The sequence below is a fragment of the Macrotis lagotis genome, chromosome X (assembly GCF_037893015.1).
Source record: "Macrotis lagotis isolate mMagLag1 chromosome X, bilby.v1.9.chrom.fasta, whole genome shotgun sequence".
Classification (NCBI taxonomy): domain Eukaryota; kingdom Metazoa; phylum Chordata; class Mammalia; order Peramelemorphia; family Peramelidae; genus Macrotis; species Macrotis lagotis.
In genome coordinates, this window is record NC_133666.1 from 204,770,051 (window position 1) to 204,786,451 (window position 16,401).

Below are 16,401 nucleotides of genomic sequence, written 5' to 3' on the forward strand. Positions count from 1 at the left end.
TATAGTTTCTTGACTTCTCATGAAGTCATCAACTTCCTTTAGCTCCATTGTACATCTGAAGGATTGTTTTTTACTCAGAGAACTTTCTTATCTCCTTTCCCATCTGGCCAGCTTTGCTTTTTTAAAGCAGTCTTCTCCTCAATAACTTTTTGAACTGTTTTATACATTTGACCTATGCTGGTTTTTAACATGTTATTTTATTCAGCCTTTTTTTGGATCTCCTTAACTAAGTTGCTGACTTCTTTTTCATGTTTTTCCTGAACTCTCATTTCTTTTCCCAATTTTTCTTCTATGTCACTTACTTGATTTTTAAAATCTTTTTTGAGCTTTGTCATAGCCTGTGGCCAACTTCCTTTTTTTCTTGGAGTCTTTAGATGCAGGAGCTAGTACTTCCTCATCTTCAGATTGAGAATTTTGATCCTTCTTGGGATCATTGACAAATGATGGTGTTCTCAATGGTGTTCCTCTTTTTTCTCTGTTTACTCATCTATCCAGCCTGTGCCTAGTTTGGGGGTACTTCCTAAGCTTTTGAGTATTATTGGGGCAACCACCAAGGATCTTAGTGTGTGAAGTTTTGAATGCTCTCCTGGTCTGTGAATGAACACAAGCACACTCTTCTGACACAGGGCTGAGGTGGGGGGGGGGTCTGTTCTATGGGGTCCTAGACTGTGATCAGGATCTGAATGTGGTCAGAGTCCCAGAGTCCTGTTCCAGGTACAGAGGACAGACCTCAGAAGTCTCCCTCCCCTACTTTTGGTGCATTGAACACTCAGGGCTCAGTTGCCTGGAGGTTCAAGCTTGTGGGTTCCATGCCTGCTTCTGTTTCCTGGATCTGGGATGCTGCAGCTGCCACTATGCTGAGTGCCCTAAGGCCTGGGATTCTTGAGCTCACTCTGGCAGAGGTCCCCCACTGATCCTCCAAGTTGTGCCCGGTGCTCCCCAGGGTGCAGATCAGGAAACTGATTCTGCTACGGGAGCCGCAGCTCCCAGGCACCTTGGGGCTCTTCCTGGGAGGCTGAAGTTTCTTCCTTCTAGTGGGGCCACCACTCTACTACCTTGGAGTGGAGTTTTCCCACTATTTTCTAGGTTACTTTGGTCTGGGTTCTGTCTCTTGAAAATTTAGTTAGAGTCATAATTTTAAGATTTTTGAAATATTATGAAGAGAGCACTTAGGAGAGGCTCTTATCCTGTTGTCATCTTGGTTCCACCTGGTTATGAAGTACTTTGAAGACCAAACAGAGTATTCTACTTTTCATCCTGAAAGCAGTAGAAAGCCAATGGAATTTATTGAGAAAAATGATGACAGGGTCAAACCTGTGCTTTAGGAATATCAGGTTAAATGGAGGATAATCTGGAGTGGAGCATGATTTGAAGTTGGCAGATGAAGTAACAGCCTCTTGCAATTGTTGAAGCTTGGTAATGAAAGCCTGTACCAGAGTTCTGATAGTGTCAGAGGAAGGCGTTGTAGGAGAGAAATCATAGAAGTGAAATCAATGGACCTTGGCATAGATTGAATATGGGAGTGAAAAGACACAGATGAATCCAGGATAATTCCTAGGTTGTGAGTCCAAGAGACTGGAAGGATGTATTGCACTCTATAGAAGTAAGGAAGTTAAGAGAACGCAAGAATTTAGGGGAAAATATTAGGAGCTCTGTTTTTGTCATATTTAGTTTAAAATGTCTACTGAATATCCAGTTTTGAGGTGTCTGAAGGGCAGCTGAAGATAAGAAACTGGAGGTCAGCGGATATTGAGGCCTGATAGATAAATTTGAGTAGGATCAGCATAGAGATGGTAATTAAATCCATAAGAGTTGATAAGATCTCCAAGTGAAAAAGTAGAGAGAGAGAAAAGAAAAGAGTTGAGGAAAGAACCACAAAAAGGTCACCTAGAGATAGAGGACGTGATAGAGAAGAGGAACCAACAAAACAGACAAAATAGATGTACTCAGATAGATAGGAGAAGAGCCAGTAAAAAAATGGTAGCCCAAAACCTAAAGAGAAGATGGTGTTTAAGGAGAATATGATCAACAATTTCAAAGACTGTAGAGAAGTAATATACAAAGAGAATAAGACAAGAGAGTATGTGAAATTTGAACCTCACTTTCATAAGAACTAGAGAAATAAAAAGATAAACATATATATATTTACATATATATAAATATATACACATACATTCACATACACCTAATATATGTACATATATATATATATATTCATATGTAACTCAGAAAAAAAGAATGAAAATCAGAGTGGAATATGAGGAAAGTATGAATTATTCATATGCAAAACAAACTCTAAAAGAAAGAGGTAGGTTGAAGATGGATTTAAAAAGGGGAAGAAAAATTGGGCTCTGACTGAGAAAAAGAGTAAAGGAGTAGAAGGCATAATCATACTGAATCCAATCTAGAGCACTGGTACAAGAAATAATAAGGTAACTATAAGAGAATATGATGTTGAAGTTAATGCACACAACAGCTAAACTGTTATTTTCCTTTTAAATTTTCCTCCACTAGCTTTCATTTCTTTTACAATTCTTTCCTGGAGCTCCCTCCTTTCATTTATAAAATATGAATATGATAAACTCATCCAAAGAAATGAGAAAAGATAGGAGAATGGATTAGAAATAGAATCTGACAAAATAAAAATCTAAAAAATAAACATTCACAAAGTTAAAATAAAAAGCTGGAGTAAAGTCTAATATGCTTCAGTTAAACTTAAAAATGCAAGGGCAGCAAGCATGACCTCAAAGTATCAGAAAATATAGTAGAATAAAGAAAAGAAACAGGAAACTCCAATTTTGAAACTTTCCAAAGACAATGAATTAATATTGTTCTTTACTATATATTCATTAAATGGTATAGATATCGCAATACTTTAAGAAAAAAACCAATGAGTTCCAGGGAGAAATGGATTGTGAAATTATACTAGTGGGGGAACTCAATGCAAACCCTTCAGATATGGGCAAATCAGACAAAAGCATATACTAAGTTAAGGATGTAAATAAAATTTTAGAAAAGTTAGATGTGATGAAACACCTGAAGATTATTGAATAGTAACAGGAAGGAGTAACTAAATCAGGTGTGCATAGCACTTAACAAAAGTTAATCATGTCTTAAAAGACTGTGGACCATCATCTGCTTTTGTAAAGTGCAAGAGATAAAAGAAAAAAGACAGCAATGTACCAGATTTGGCCTTTATGCCACAATTTGCCAACCCTTGTCAACAAATAAAGAAAACCAGATATATTAAACAAATCTTTTGGGGATTACAATGCAACATTTAAATAGAAGACTAAATAGTTTCAAGAATCAGTGATTCAAAGAACAGAACCAAGAAGAAATAGAGAATTCCACTATATACTTCAATGAGACAACAGAACAAAATTTCTATAATGAAATCAAAACAATTTTAGGGAAAAGTTATATTTCTAGACTTATGTTTGTCAGTAAAAGGCCAAAAAAGCAGATCAACAAACTGAGGAGGTCAGTAGATAAGCCTAGAAAAATTAAAAAAAAATTAAAAAATCAATCATCAAAATACATGATTCAAAATAGAAATCCTGAAAATAAAAGACTAGCAAAATTGAAAGAAAATTAAATTAATTGAGAAAACTAGGTAAAAAGAAAAACAAGTTGACTAAGCAATAAATGAAATACTCCCCCACCCTCAGAAAAAATCAAGTCAAAAAACATGTATAGTGAAAAGCACTATACATCAGATACAAAAAACAAAGAAAAACAAAATAAAACACAAATAAAATATAATGGGGTTGAAAATATGCAAATAATTATTTGTAAATAACATATTTATACATATGTATATAATATATATATATACATACATATATACTCACATATATCTATGTGCATGTTTATGTATGGCACTATAGAAAAAAAGAAGAGGGGCAGTTAGGTGGCATAGGGAATAGAGCACTGACAGTGGAGTCAGGAGGACCTGCTTTCGAATTTGATCTCAGATACTTAATAATTACTTAGCTTTGTGACCCTGGGAAAGTCAATTAACCCCATTGCCTTGCAAAAAACAAAACAAAAATAAAATAAAATAGAAAATAAGAGGAAATCTATATTAATTGGCCTATTTCTAGGTCTTAGAGGACAGAAATTACTATATCTGACCCGACTAAATAGATGGAAGATCCTATGTATTCAATAATCAGTTTTAGGGAAAGTAGGATATGTATACAAAGTCCTCTTTACTGCAATATTCTTATAATCAATAAGGAGGACTCTGGTCAGACTACCTGTCCTTTGATTGATAAGATCTCCTTCCTGAGCATTCCCTATGAATGTGTGCACCAATGGTAATAGACATAAGGACAGAGACCCAGAATTTTAAGCTATCAACCAATTTATACATCCACTGTACACCAGGCCACAGCCCACATTTGTTTCCTTAATTGTGGGACTCAAAGACTGGGGCGGGGGAGGGGAGGAGGCTGCATGCATGAATGATTATGAGTAATAAACTTCTGTATTTATTATACTTCAGTATGTATTTTCCTTCGCAGATATCCACACAAAAGAGGGGGACCAACTGCAGTTTTGGAGCCAACTTAGGCTTGGAGCCAAGATGATTCATCTTCCTGAGTTCAAATCTGTCCTCAGACACTTACTAGCTGTGTGGTCCTGGGCAAATCATTTTAGTTTGTCATCTTTAAAATAAGTTGAAGAAGGAATGGCAAACCATTCCAGTATCTTTAACAAGAAAACTCCATGTGTGATCACAAAGAATCAGACCCAATTCAACAACTGAACAACTTTTCAAGCCTGTTTTTTAAAATTTGTACTGGCAGTACTTAAAACAGTTAAGTTCTTAATTTATTTATTAATTTTATTCATTATTCATCATTATGCCATCAAAATAATAGCTACATGAATTTTAAACTAAAAAAAGCCTAGAAAAATACATAGAATTAAATATTTTGGATTTCTAAAATGAATAACTATACCCTTAAATGAACAATTGAAATTTGTCCAAATATATAAATATATCTTTATTAAATATATATTTATTAAACTTTGCTAAATATGAAGCATAATTTTAAAATCAGAATAATGCTGTCTGATGTATTAGATTATTACCAACCGTGCCAGGGATATTCAACTCTTTCTTTGCAACAGGATCTGAATGTGCTTCAGAAAGCTTTTCTGGAGTACAAATGACTTCACCAGTCTTCTGTATAAAACCCAGACTTGAATGGATGTTGGGAAACTTGGAGTAGGTGATATCACAAAAATAAAGTGCTATATTGTATGAAAAAAGTTTTCAAAACATAATCATTATTTAATTTCATCTGTATTTTACTTATCATATTCAGTATTTTTACTTTTACTTATAAAATTCAGTATTTTAAATCTGAAGTAGCTATATTTTCAATTAAGATTTATAAGAAATATTCATGAGTCTTTGTGGAACAATATAATATTACAAGTCAAAAATAATGCAGCTATTCATCACACTCCCATCTTCCTTCTAGCTTCAGGCTTATTATCCACTTTTAAGCCTAATGCCTCTAATGAGTCAGTTTGAATACTGTTAACTTTCCAAAAGATACAGAATAATATAGAATTCATCTTGGATTTGTGTGACCCTGGTCAAGTCATTTAGTCTTACAGTGTCCACTGATAATTTTCCAAGACTATAAATTTCCAAGAACAGTTCCATGTTAACAAAGGAACTTCTTTGTCATGGGCATGTATGTCTAAGGGTGACTTTTATAAGACAATTTCCACCTCAACACTCCCATGAAGGACTTCGAGCAATTCAAATTTCTAAAGTTGAATCTTTCTCCTGGGCTTAGTATACACTAGCTGGAGAATGTCTTGTTGGAGGATGTGATGAGGACTAATTATGTCTTGCTAACTGAAATAAATTGATAAACATGGGGGAAGTTCACAAGTCATAATAAAAAAAAAAACAGTCCAATAGCTCTGGATCATCCCTAGAATCCTGAGGAGAGATGGAAATAATTATGGTTTGGGGACTTGTCCAATATACTAATCAAAGTGTGAGTTAAAAGTACAGGGCATGCGAGTGTATATATTATCTCCTTGCAATAGAATATAATCTCTATGAGAGCAGCAAATGTTTCTTTTCATTCTTTGTATAGACCCAAAGGCTAGCACATTAAGAAGACATTTTAATAAAAGTTTGTTGACTGATGGGTATTTGATGCTTGCAAACTTCAAGGAAAGCATTCCTGTTGCCCATACAGGAAATGCTTTAAAGCAAATTAGGCATCTTGGAATGTGAAGGTCAAGGAGTACAAGCACATTGTCTGATTCAATTGTACATTATATCAACTGTTAAAAGATCAGAGAGAAGATAAAGAGAGGTAAAGAATAAGATTTTTAAAATCTGTTTTAATTTCATATAAATAATTTCATATAAAAGACTACGGAATTGCAAGATTCTGAAAAGGAATATGGCATGATCAAAGTGACACTTGAAGTGATTTCTTGTTGCTTTGAAAGGATAAATTAGAACAAGATTAGAGAAAGAGATGCCATCAAGGGGAAATGACAGAACAAAAAAGTTTCAAACATGGAAGAGATTTCAGTAGTCATCTAGTCCAAACCTTCCTGAACAATATTCAGTGTCTCCAACAAGAAATCATTTAGTTTTGTTTGAAGACCTTTGATGAGGGGATACTTCCAAATGCAAGCTAATTCTACTTTTGGTGAACTCTCAATTGTTGGGACATTTTTCCTTATATCAAGCAGAAATCTGCCTCTCTTCAACTTCCACTTCCTGTTCCTTATTCTACCATCTGTAGCAAAGAAACAACTTTAATTACTCTTCCAACCTGAAAACACTTCAAATACTTGAATTTTTTTCCACAGTGTTCCAGGATAAATTTTATGTCTTTTCCTAAGCACCACATGGCATGATCTTGAAACTTCTCCATTTTTATCATTCTCCTTCCAGATAATTATTCAGTGTACAATTGTGCTTCAGAAAATGAAGCAACCCAGAACTAAGTGCAAATGATACTTAGATGCTCTCTGAACAGAGTAAAACATAGCAAAACTATCACTTTTCTAGTCTCAAATACTTTTGATGCCTCCCTCAATACAGATTAAAATCACAGTTTTTATGGGCTTCAATGTCTCCTACTGACCTTGCTGACAAGAATTTTTTAAGGATAAACAACAATCTAGCTAAGCCTTTCCCCATTTTGTAATTGTGAAGTTGCCTAAACCAAATTTAAACTGAATATTACTTTATCACCTTGAGGATCAATATAAAATCATCTGACAAGCCCTTTATTGGAAAATCCACATTCCCCTCCCCACCTTTCCAGTATTCTTATATCTTACACTCCATTTTTATTTTGGTTTTTGCAAGGCAGTGGCTTTGACATGCCCCAGATCACACAGCTAGGTATTTATTAAGTGTCTGAGACAGAATTGAACTCAGGTTCTCTTGACTCCAGGGCTGGTGCTCTATCCTAGTTGCCCCTAACTTTTTTCTTTTTGTTTTTTATATCTTGCACTCCTAACACCATTCCATATACTCCGTGATCCAATAATACCTCCTTGCTATTTCTCAAACAAGACTCTCAGTCTCTATCCCATCTCCAGGTATTTCTTTGGATCATATCAATATCTATAATACTCTTCCTTCCTCATTTCTACCTACTGACTTTCTTTGCTTCCTTTAAGTCCTAAAACTATATTCCAGAAGCCTTTCCCTCTCCAGCTTAATTCTAGTGCCTTCTCTCTGTTGATTATTTCGAACTTAACTTGTGTATATTATCCTGTATATATATATATATATATATATATATATATATATATATATATATATGTATATATATATATATAATTATATAGGGTGCATATTGTCTTCCCCATTAGACTGTGAACTCCCTAAGAGTTGGGGCAGCCTCTTGATTTTCTTTTATATCCAGAACTCAATAGGGTATTAAGTACAACTATTTGTAAATACTGACTGACTGGCTTTATTCTGCCATTTTTAGTCTACTGAAATATTTTACAATCCTGATCATTATCTGACAGGTTAGCTATCTCTCCTAATTTGTGTCATCTGCCTATTTCATAAACATGTCACTTATGCCTTCATCTAAGTCACTGAAAAAAAGCAGCAGGAGTATAGAATCAAAGAAAGGAACCTGAAATCACATAGAGCATCCTTTCAAACTTACATTGATTAATAATGAACATGTTCTGTTCCAGTCATTATGTCTGTTTTACATCCACCTACTGAATTATTTGCTAACCCAAATTTCTATCGTCTATAAATACTTTGTTCATGAGAAATTTTGTCAAAAATTGTGCTAAAATTATGTAAACAATATCAATATTGTTCTTCAGATCTGGCAGTCAAGTAACTCTATCTTTAAAGGAAATTTGAATAGTCTTACATGATCAGTTCTTGAGAAAGCCATGCTTATACTTTATGCTCTATTCTCCTTTTTTCTAGATCCTTACTAATCACTCTTCTCTTTCAATATTATTAATATTAACTAGCTACTGTCTTCTTTTTTTTTTGCAAGGCAAATGGGGTTAAGTGGCTTGCCCAAGGCCACACAGCTAGGTAATTATTAAGTGTCTGAGACCAGATTTGAACCCAAGTACTCCTGACTCCAAGGCCTGTGCTTTATCCACTACGCCACCTAGCCGCCCCTACTGTCTTCTTAGAACAATAAATGTTGCTATGGCAATAGGAATAGAAATGAAGAAGAAATTCAGGGAATGCAAGAGATGGGAGATAAAGTGACAAAGTAAGTGCTAGATCATATTGTCATATATTTATATCTTAGAATTCATTTAGTTCAACTCCTTCATTTTTAAGATGAAGAAAATAAAGTGAAGAGATAATAGTGCCTTGCTCAGTGACATACAGGTAGCAAAACTAACCTTCAAAACTGGGTTCCTGTGCCCTGTTCACTGCATCACCACTAATACAGAGAATCAATAATTCTAGCTTGACAAGTGAAACAAAGGGTAGTGTCAATAATAGATGAGAAAGCTAGAGAAGGATTTAGAAGGCAGCTGAAAATCATCCCCTATCATGAAAAACCCCCAACATGAGCCTTTCATCTCTGCTAACTATGGTCCTGCTTCTCGTCTGCCCTTTGTAATGCTAAACTCAAAAAAAAAGTCATCTACAGGAGGTACTTTTATTTTCCTCTCACTTTCTTTTTTTTTTTTTTTTTTTTTGCAAGGCAAATGGGGTTAAGTGGCTTGCCAAAGGCCACACAGCTAGGCTATTATTAAGTGTCTCAGGCCGGATTTGAACCCAGGTACTCCTGACTACAAGGCCAGTGCTTTATCCACTATGCCACCTAGCCTCCCCTGTCACTCTCTTCTTAAACCCTTAAAAATTAATCTTCCGGCGCTATCATTGAAACAAAACTGTTGTCTTCAAGGTTAACTTACAGTCTTCAAACAAGTCTCTTCACTGTTCTAAGTTCTGGGGATATTAAAGAGATAAAAGACACTTCCTTCTCTAAAATAGATTACAATCTATTGAGGAGACAGCATGCAAATATATATATATAATATATATATATATATATATATATATATATATATATCAAACTAAAAATAGGAAATAATTAAAAGAAGTAAAGCACCGGAATTAAGAAGGGAGGCCTTCCTGAAGAAGATAGGTGTTTATTTAGGACCTTAAGGAAACCAGGGAAATTCAGTAGTCAAATCAGAGGAGGGAGAATATATTATAATTATAATTTTATTTTATTTTGGGTCTTTTTTTTGTTTTTTGCAGGGCAATGGGGTTGGGGTAGCTTGCCCAGGGTCACACAGCTGAGTGATTGTTGGGTGTCTGGGGCCAGACTTGGATTCAGGTGCTCCTGGCTCCAGGGCCAGTTCTCTCGCCAGTGCTCTATCTACTATCCCACCTGGCTGCACTTATTATTATTAATTATTAATTATTATTATTATTAATTTATATTTAAACATTTTTTCTCTTTCCTTTCCTTTATTGCTCATGTGGGTCTATATTTTTGGGGGGTGTTATGCTTACTCTTAAACAAGAATATTTTAGTAATGTATAAAAATCATTTGTACAAAAATAAGAATTAATAAATTTAAAAAGTAATATCGCAATATTCAGCAATGAATCCATTTGAAGAATTGTATTGCTGAAAGAGAACCATAAAAACATTACAATATTAAGAATAGGTATTATAACTGTGATTTCATTGAAATAAAATATCCACAGTTGAGGAATGACATTTTGTCATGTTCTCTACAAATTAAAGCATTAGAGTTTCCTAGAGAATTGTTAAGTTAAATGATTTTCTCAGAATCATAATTTGCATGAGATCTTCCTGACTCAGAGGCCATCTAAGCATTCCACTATAGCACTGTCTTAAAATATAATTTTAAATTAAATAATAGTCATTCTTCATATATCATATATTCATATTCATATATATTCTTCAAATATCCACCTAATAAAATGTTGTAGCTGATTATTATGCCAAATAATATGTAAAATATTACTGCATCATTATGTAAGAACATATTTATAACCAAATGCTATACATACATATATATATATATGTGTGTGTGTACATATATATATATATATATATATATATATATATATTTGGGATGCCTATGATTCTTATTCTTCACTAATATTTAATAGAATTCTCTGAAAGGATACATGTATTTCAGATATTTGTTGGAAAGTATAATGTCCATCATTTATCTTATTTTCCCTTCATCATTTAAAAAATGAATTTTTTTTTGCTTTTATATCTTATTTATTGCTCAATATTTTTCCTTTTCTGTCTCCTAGGGAACAATGCAATTCTTGTAAAATTTTTTTTAAAAAAGCAGTTCAGCAAAGCTAATGTATATTTATCAACAGAGTGATAAATATGCAATGCCCCGATCTAAGGCAAAGAAACTGATCAATTTTTTGTTCCTTATATAAGGTAAAACTTGGGAAGGAGGTAATGATTATTAATATACAATATTCATTTTCATTCATTCCCATTTTTCTTTAAAAAGTTTCATTTTTATGCACATTATAAGAACAGTTCTATAAAATGCCTTATGTTTACTCTGATATTTTCCTATGTAAGCAAATATAATTTATTATTATCATGATAATTTTTGGGTTTTTAGTATGCAATATAAAATATTTAAATTTTAGTAAATAAAAAGAGATTTTACCATACAAATGTGGTTGAAGTCTGATTAACTGTGCTTCAAAACCATCCAGATAACCATATAGGTGATAAACAAAGAGTCGTAAAAAGATCAAAAATCCAATCTGTAAAAACACACAAGACAAAGAGAAAAAAAGAAAGTGAATCCAATAGCTACACTAAATCAATTAAAATGGTAATAAATTTAGAGAATTGAAAAAAAGGAGAATGGAGGCATCATATGATTCTTCTGAACTATGTGGGAGGACTGGTTGCTCAATTGAAAGTATTTTGCAGTTCACACTAAACTTAAACAATACATGAAGTTTGAGATGAAGTTCTTTCTAATTACACAGTAAAATCGTACCAATTAAATAGTAAGATCATATAAAACTTGAATTATGGAAAATAATGTATAAAATACATTCCTCCTTCATTTACACATATCTTTTAAAAAATAAGGAATCACAAATGTGGTAGGATAAGCATTATATATTAATACTACATCACTTCCAAGAAGCAAAAAAAGCATAGGCCATGAAAACATGCAATACTGCAGTTTACTGAAATAATTTCAAAATCCTTCAGGTGGAAATTTTCCATCAATTAGCTTTTTTTTAAATTTATATTTAATATATTCCCAGTCTTACAAACAAGGCCAACCATAAAAAGATCAACATCTTTACCAGCTTCATAATTTACCTACTTTTCCAGCTATATAAAAATTTTAAGATTTATATTTAAGATTAATATAAACAATCATAATGGATATCCTTCTTGAGGCCTTTTAAAAGTAACCATTCTAGAACAGACACATCTGAAGGAAGCAAAGAAGATCTCATTGTGTTTATTACCTATTATCTATTTTTCTAAAGCACTTGATTTGAATGGCTCTCCTTAAAGTCTCTCCTCCAACAAGATTTCTCCTCTGCTTTTCCCCCCCTCATCTTTGTTTTATTAACTCTGCTCCTGGGGTCTAAGGAGTATAGATACAAGCTTTTTATGCTGGGGCTAGAGTTTGAGCCTTGTCATAAGGTTTCTTCTTTACTATGATAAACTTATACAAGGCTCTTAGAAAGATATGATGAGATAACTCTCATGAAGAGATCCAAGGCAACATTCAAGTTGAAGATAGGTAATGAAGACTTCCAATTGCTTCTATTTATAGATGACACTAGATTGATTGCATTCAGCCCTGATGGTTCAATACCAGTCACAAGTTATCCATATGACACAGCAGATAGAGAACTAGTCCTGGAGTCAGGAAGACTTGAATTCAAATAGAAACTCTGATATTCACAAGCTGTGACCTGGACAGGTTACTTAACCCCAATTACTTCAAAAAACAAACAAATCAATTAAAAAAAACCCCTCAAAAACCAGGACACAAGAGTCTTCCATCTTACCAACACAGGAAAAACTAAATAGATGAAGACCTACTTAGGAATACGTGGATTTTGGAGAATTATGAATATAGTTTTCTATGTAGATATGTGCATTCATATATATCTGTCTGCATGAATATTTGGACTACTATACACAATGAGTTGTGGGTATACATAGATTCATATACATATATATATATATATGTTTATATTCAGGGATCTATATACATATATTTAATCTATATAAATCCATATATATATGAAATATGAAAATGAACATAATCCTAAGGAAAAATAAAAAGATTTCATGGTGGATGATTAAAATATTATAAACAGGGCATTATGTGTTATATTAAAAATATTTTGAAATAATTTATAAAATTTATAAAAAATAATTTATAAATTGAAATTGAAATAATTCATAAAAAAGACAGGTTAATCATATAACAAGAATGAAGGATAACCAGTGCTTTACTTTTTGTTGTTACTGAGTCATTTCAAGTTAGACCCAATTTTTGTGACACCATTTGGGTTTTCTTGGCAAGGATTTTAGAGGAGTTTGCCATTTCCTTCCCAATCCTATTTTACATATGAGGAAACTGAGGAGAACGAGGTTCAGTGACTTGCTTAGGGTTGAAGCGTTCTCAACATAATCTCTGAAATACCAAATGTAGATGAGATATGAAAATAATACTTTCACTGAAGGCATGATATTTTAGAAGTATAAAATATACTTGAATTCAGAGCATCACCTCAAATACAGAATTACAGAGACAAAAGTCAGCAATAGTTCAATTAAAAATGATATGAGGATTTAAGTACATTAAAAATCCAAAAAGATTCAGTGCCAAAAGAAAAAACAAGCAAAAACGTTAATAGAATCCAAAGCTAAATTGAAACAAATAATATGAAGAAGAGAGATTCTAATCTTCTTGTACACTGACATTTCTAAATCATAGTTTTAATATTTTGCTAAATTCTGTGATCCAAATTTTTGTTTTGTTTTAGGTTTTTGCAAGGCAAATGGGATGAAGTGGCTTGCCCAAGGCCACATGGCTAGGCAATTACTAAGTGTCTGAGACCGGATTTGAACAAAAGTATTCCTTACTCCAGGCTGGTGCTTTATCCACTGTGCCCCCTGTGACCCAAATTTTAGGAAGAACATTGACAAACTGCAGAGTACCCAATGGAAAGTGTTCAGAATGGTGAGGGGTCTGGAGGCCTTGTCAAATGAAGATTAGTTGATTGACCAAGAGAAGTAAAATGTGAGAGGAGTCATACATATTTGTCTTCAAGTATTTGAAGGTGTGTTGAATGGAAGAGGGACCAATCTGATTATGCTTGATTGGTCCAAGAGTTAATCAGAAGTTATGAGCAGAAGTTGAAGAGAGGCACATTTTATGTATTATTTTTAGTTATGTTAAAACAATTTAGCATTAATTAAAAGAAAATCACCTTAATAATTAGAATTCATGAAAAGAATGAGCTTCTTAGAAAGCAGTGGCTTTCCCTAGAAGTCTCATGAAGAGTTTTATTTTAGAAATAATAAAAAGGAGATTTCAGATTACGTATAGGTTGCATTTAGTGACCCCTTATGTGCCTTCTAAAATTGATTTTCTGTGAATCTTTCAATGGAAATAGTAATCTGATATGTTATCTAGAAGCCTAAATTTTTCTTTTTTGCTATATTCCTTAACCAGTCAGATATATACCTGGTCTTTCATTGATATGACAAAGATAGTCATTATTTCAGTTTTGCTATTAACAATAATTTAGCAAGCATTTGATATGCAATGAGTAGTTATGATGTAGAAATGCTGAAGTCTAAGCTCTGACTGGTGAATGAATTTACAAGAAAGACTTAAGACTCAGAGTTCTCAGGGACATATAAGTTTTATTATATTGTTGCATGGTTATTGCAACCAGGCTAATCCTTAGGCAATAAGTAGCTAACAAGGAAATAGGCTATGTCTTATATAGGAAAACAAGGCTTGGTATATATGCTGGAGCTAGAGGCTGGTGCAAGCATAGTTTAATGGATTACATCAGGATGCTCAAGGATAACGAATACATTTTTGTGCAGCAAAGACTCATTTTGGTTAACAGTCTGATATTCTTTGTTGGACTCTGGCCTCTACATCCCTCTCCTCACAGACTGGAGGCCCTATCTAGTTGGCAAGACACAGGTTAGACAGAGTCTAGTAAGAAATAGAACTTTCTCAAGGGTTGTAGAAAATTGTTCCCAGGGATGGTATAACATAATTTTTCTATAGTTAAATTTCTCAGGATACCCAAAGTCAGCATAAAAAGGCACAAAATTTAATTATTTGCTCTCTGTCTAGTATTTACACAGCATCAGTAACATGAGTAATACAAATCCCTGACCTTAAAGATTTTATAATTTATTTAAAATGGGTAATAATGTATTTATTTATTCTTTATTGAGTACTCAGTATGTAAAAGGCACTTTCCTAGGCACTTACTATAGGAGATAAACGTTGAAAAAAGTCAAAGTCAGTATTCTGATGGAACTTTAAAAATAGTAGGGGGACCAAGACAAATGCATAATGGCAAGGCAGAAGTGATAATTGCTCAAAAGGACATATAAGTCAAGTGCTATAGGGTTTTAAGGAGGCTGTTGCAAGGGGTAATGGCAATGGAATTAAATTGAAATGATGACAGTGAATATAAAAAGAAAAGGGAGAGACTTAATAGATTTAATACAACTTGAATGTTGGCAATAAGGGAGGAATGAATAAAAATGATTCTATGTTGTGAGGCAAAAGTTATTATTAAATAAATGACATTACTATTAACAGAAATAGGAGAAGGAATGATGTGTTGATATTTAGATTTTGAGTTGCTGGGGCATCCAGGGAAGTATGTCCAGTAGACAGAGTGTAATAAAAGCAAAATCCTAATGCCTTGATCACATAAATTACTTTGTTTAAATAACAATGAAAAATTTCTCAGTCACATCAGCATGACTGAACTCCATGACAACTTAAAATTCTGCAAGATTATAGAGAAACAGAGGTAAAGGGGAACAGGAAACTCATCTGGCTATATAGCACTATTCTATCTGGGGAAAATAGTCTTGAATCAAGGTAGAGTCAGTTCTGCCTCCTGCTCCCCCAGAATGGGGGCAATGACTGGTGAATCATGAATGATAATTTGAGAGATTTTGAGCCTCCAAAGAAATAATCATTAAAAGAGAATCAGAAAATAAGCAATAGGGGGAAAATGGTGGAATGGGGGAGGAATGAAATCATCAAAGATCTCAGAAGGAAGAAAATGTAAATAAAGACTTTGAACATAAGCAGATAAATCAACAATAAAGATACTAAGATAAAAAGGAAATATGAATATGGCCTCCTGATAAAGCAAAATGTTTAGGCATCTCTGAAAAAAGTATTTCAAGGCAAATAAATATAAATCAGTACCTGATGAGCCTTAAAGACAATATGGATTTCCAAGAGAACACCTGAAGAAGATACCCCTGAATGGCTTAAAAAAGAAATAAGAATTGTGAAAGCAGAATTTTTGGCCTTTTCAAAAGAAATAATATGAAGCATAGAAAACTTTAAAGTCAGAGTAATAAGTATCACAAAAGAAACAAAAAAATGATAACTGATTGGGAATAGAAATGCACAAATATGAAGGACAATCAGAAAAAATAAGGAGAGAAGCAATTAATAACAGAAATAAATTGTGAACACCATATAAATAAAAACATCAATCTTGAAGACAGAACACTAGCAATAACTTAAGAATTATAGGTCTCTCAGAAGAACATGACAAGTCAAAAAACCAGAATTCTATATGAAATAATATACAAAACTGCC

General features: G+C 33.3%; 1 protein-coding gene across 4 annotated transcripts in view; it reads right to left on the reverse strand.

Moving 5' to 3' along the window:
- TMEM232 (transmembrane protein 232) overlaps positions 1–16,401 on the reverse strand; it is a 196,505-nt gene that overhangs the window by 144,691 nt on the left and 35,413 nt on the right. For all 4 annotated transcript variants that reach the window (XM_074202033.1, XM_074202034.1, XM_074202035.1 and 1 more), the window contains 2 exons: positions 11,197–11,296; positions 5,108–5,265 (listed from right to left, as the gene is read on the reverse strand). In XM_074202033.1, the coding sequence (XP_074058134.1) occupies positions 5,108–5,265; positions 11,197–11,296 (258 nt within the window). The remainder of the gene's footprint in view (positions 1–5,107; positions 5,266–11,196; positions 11,297–16,401) is intronic.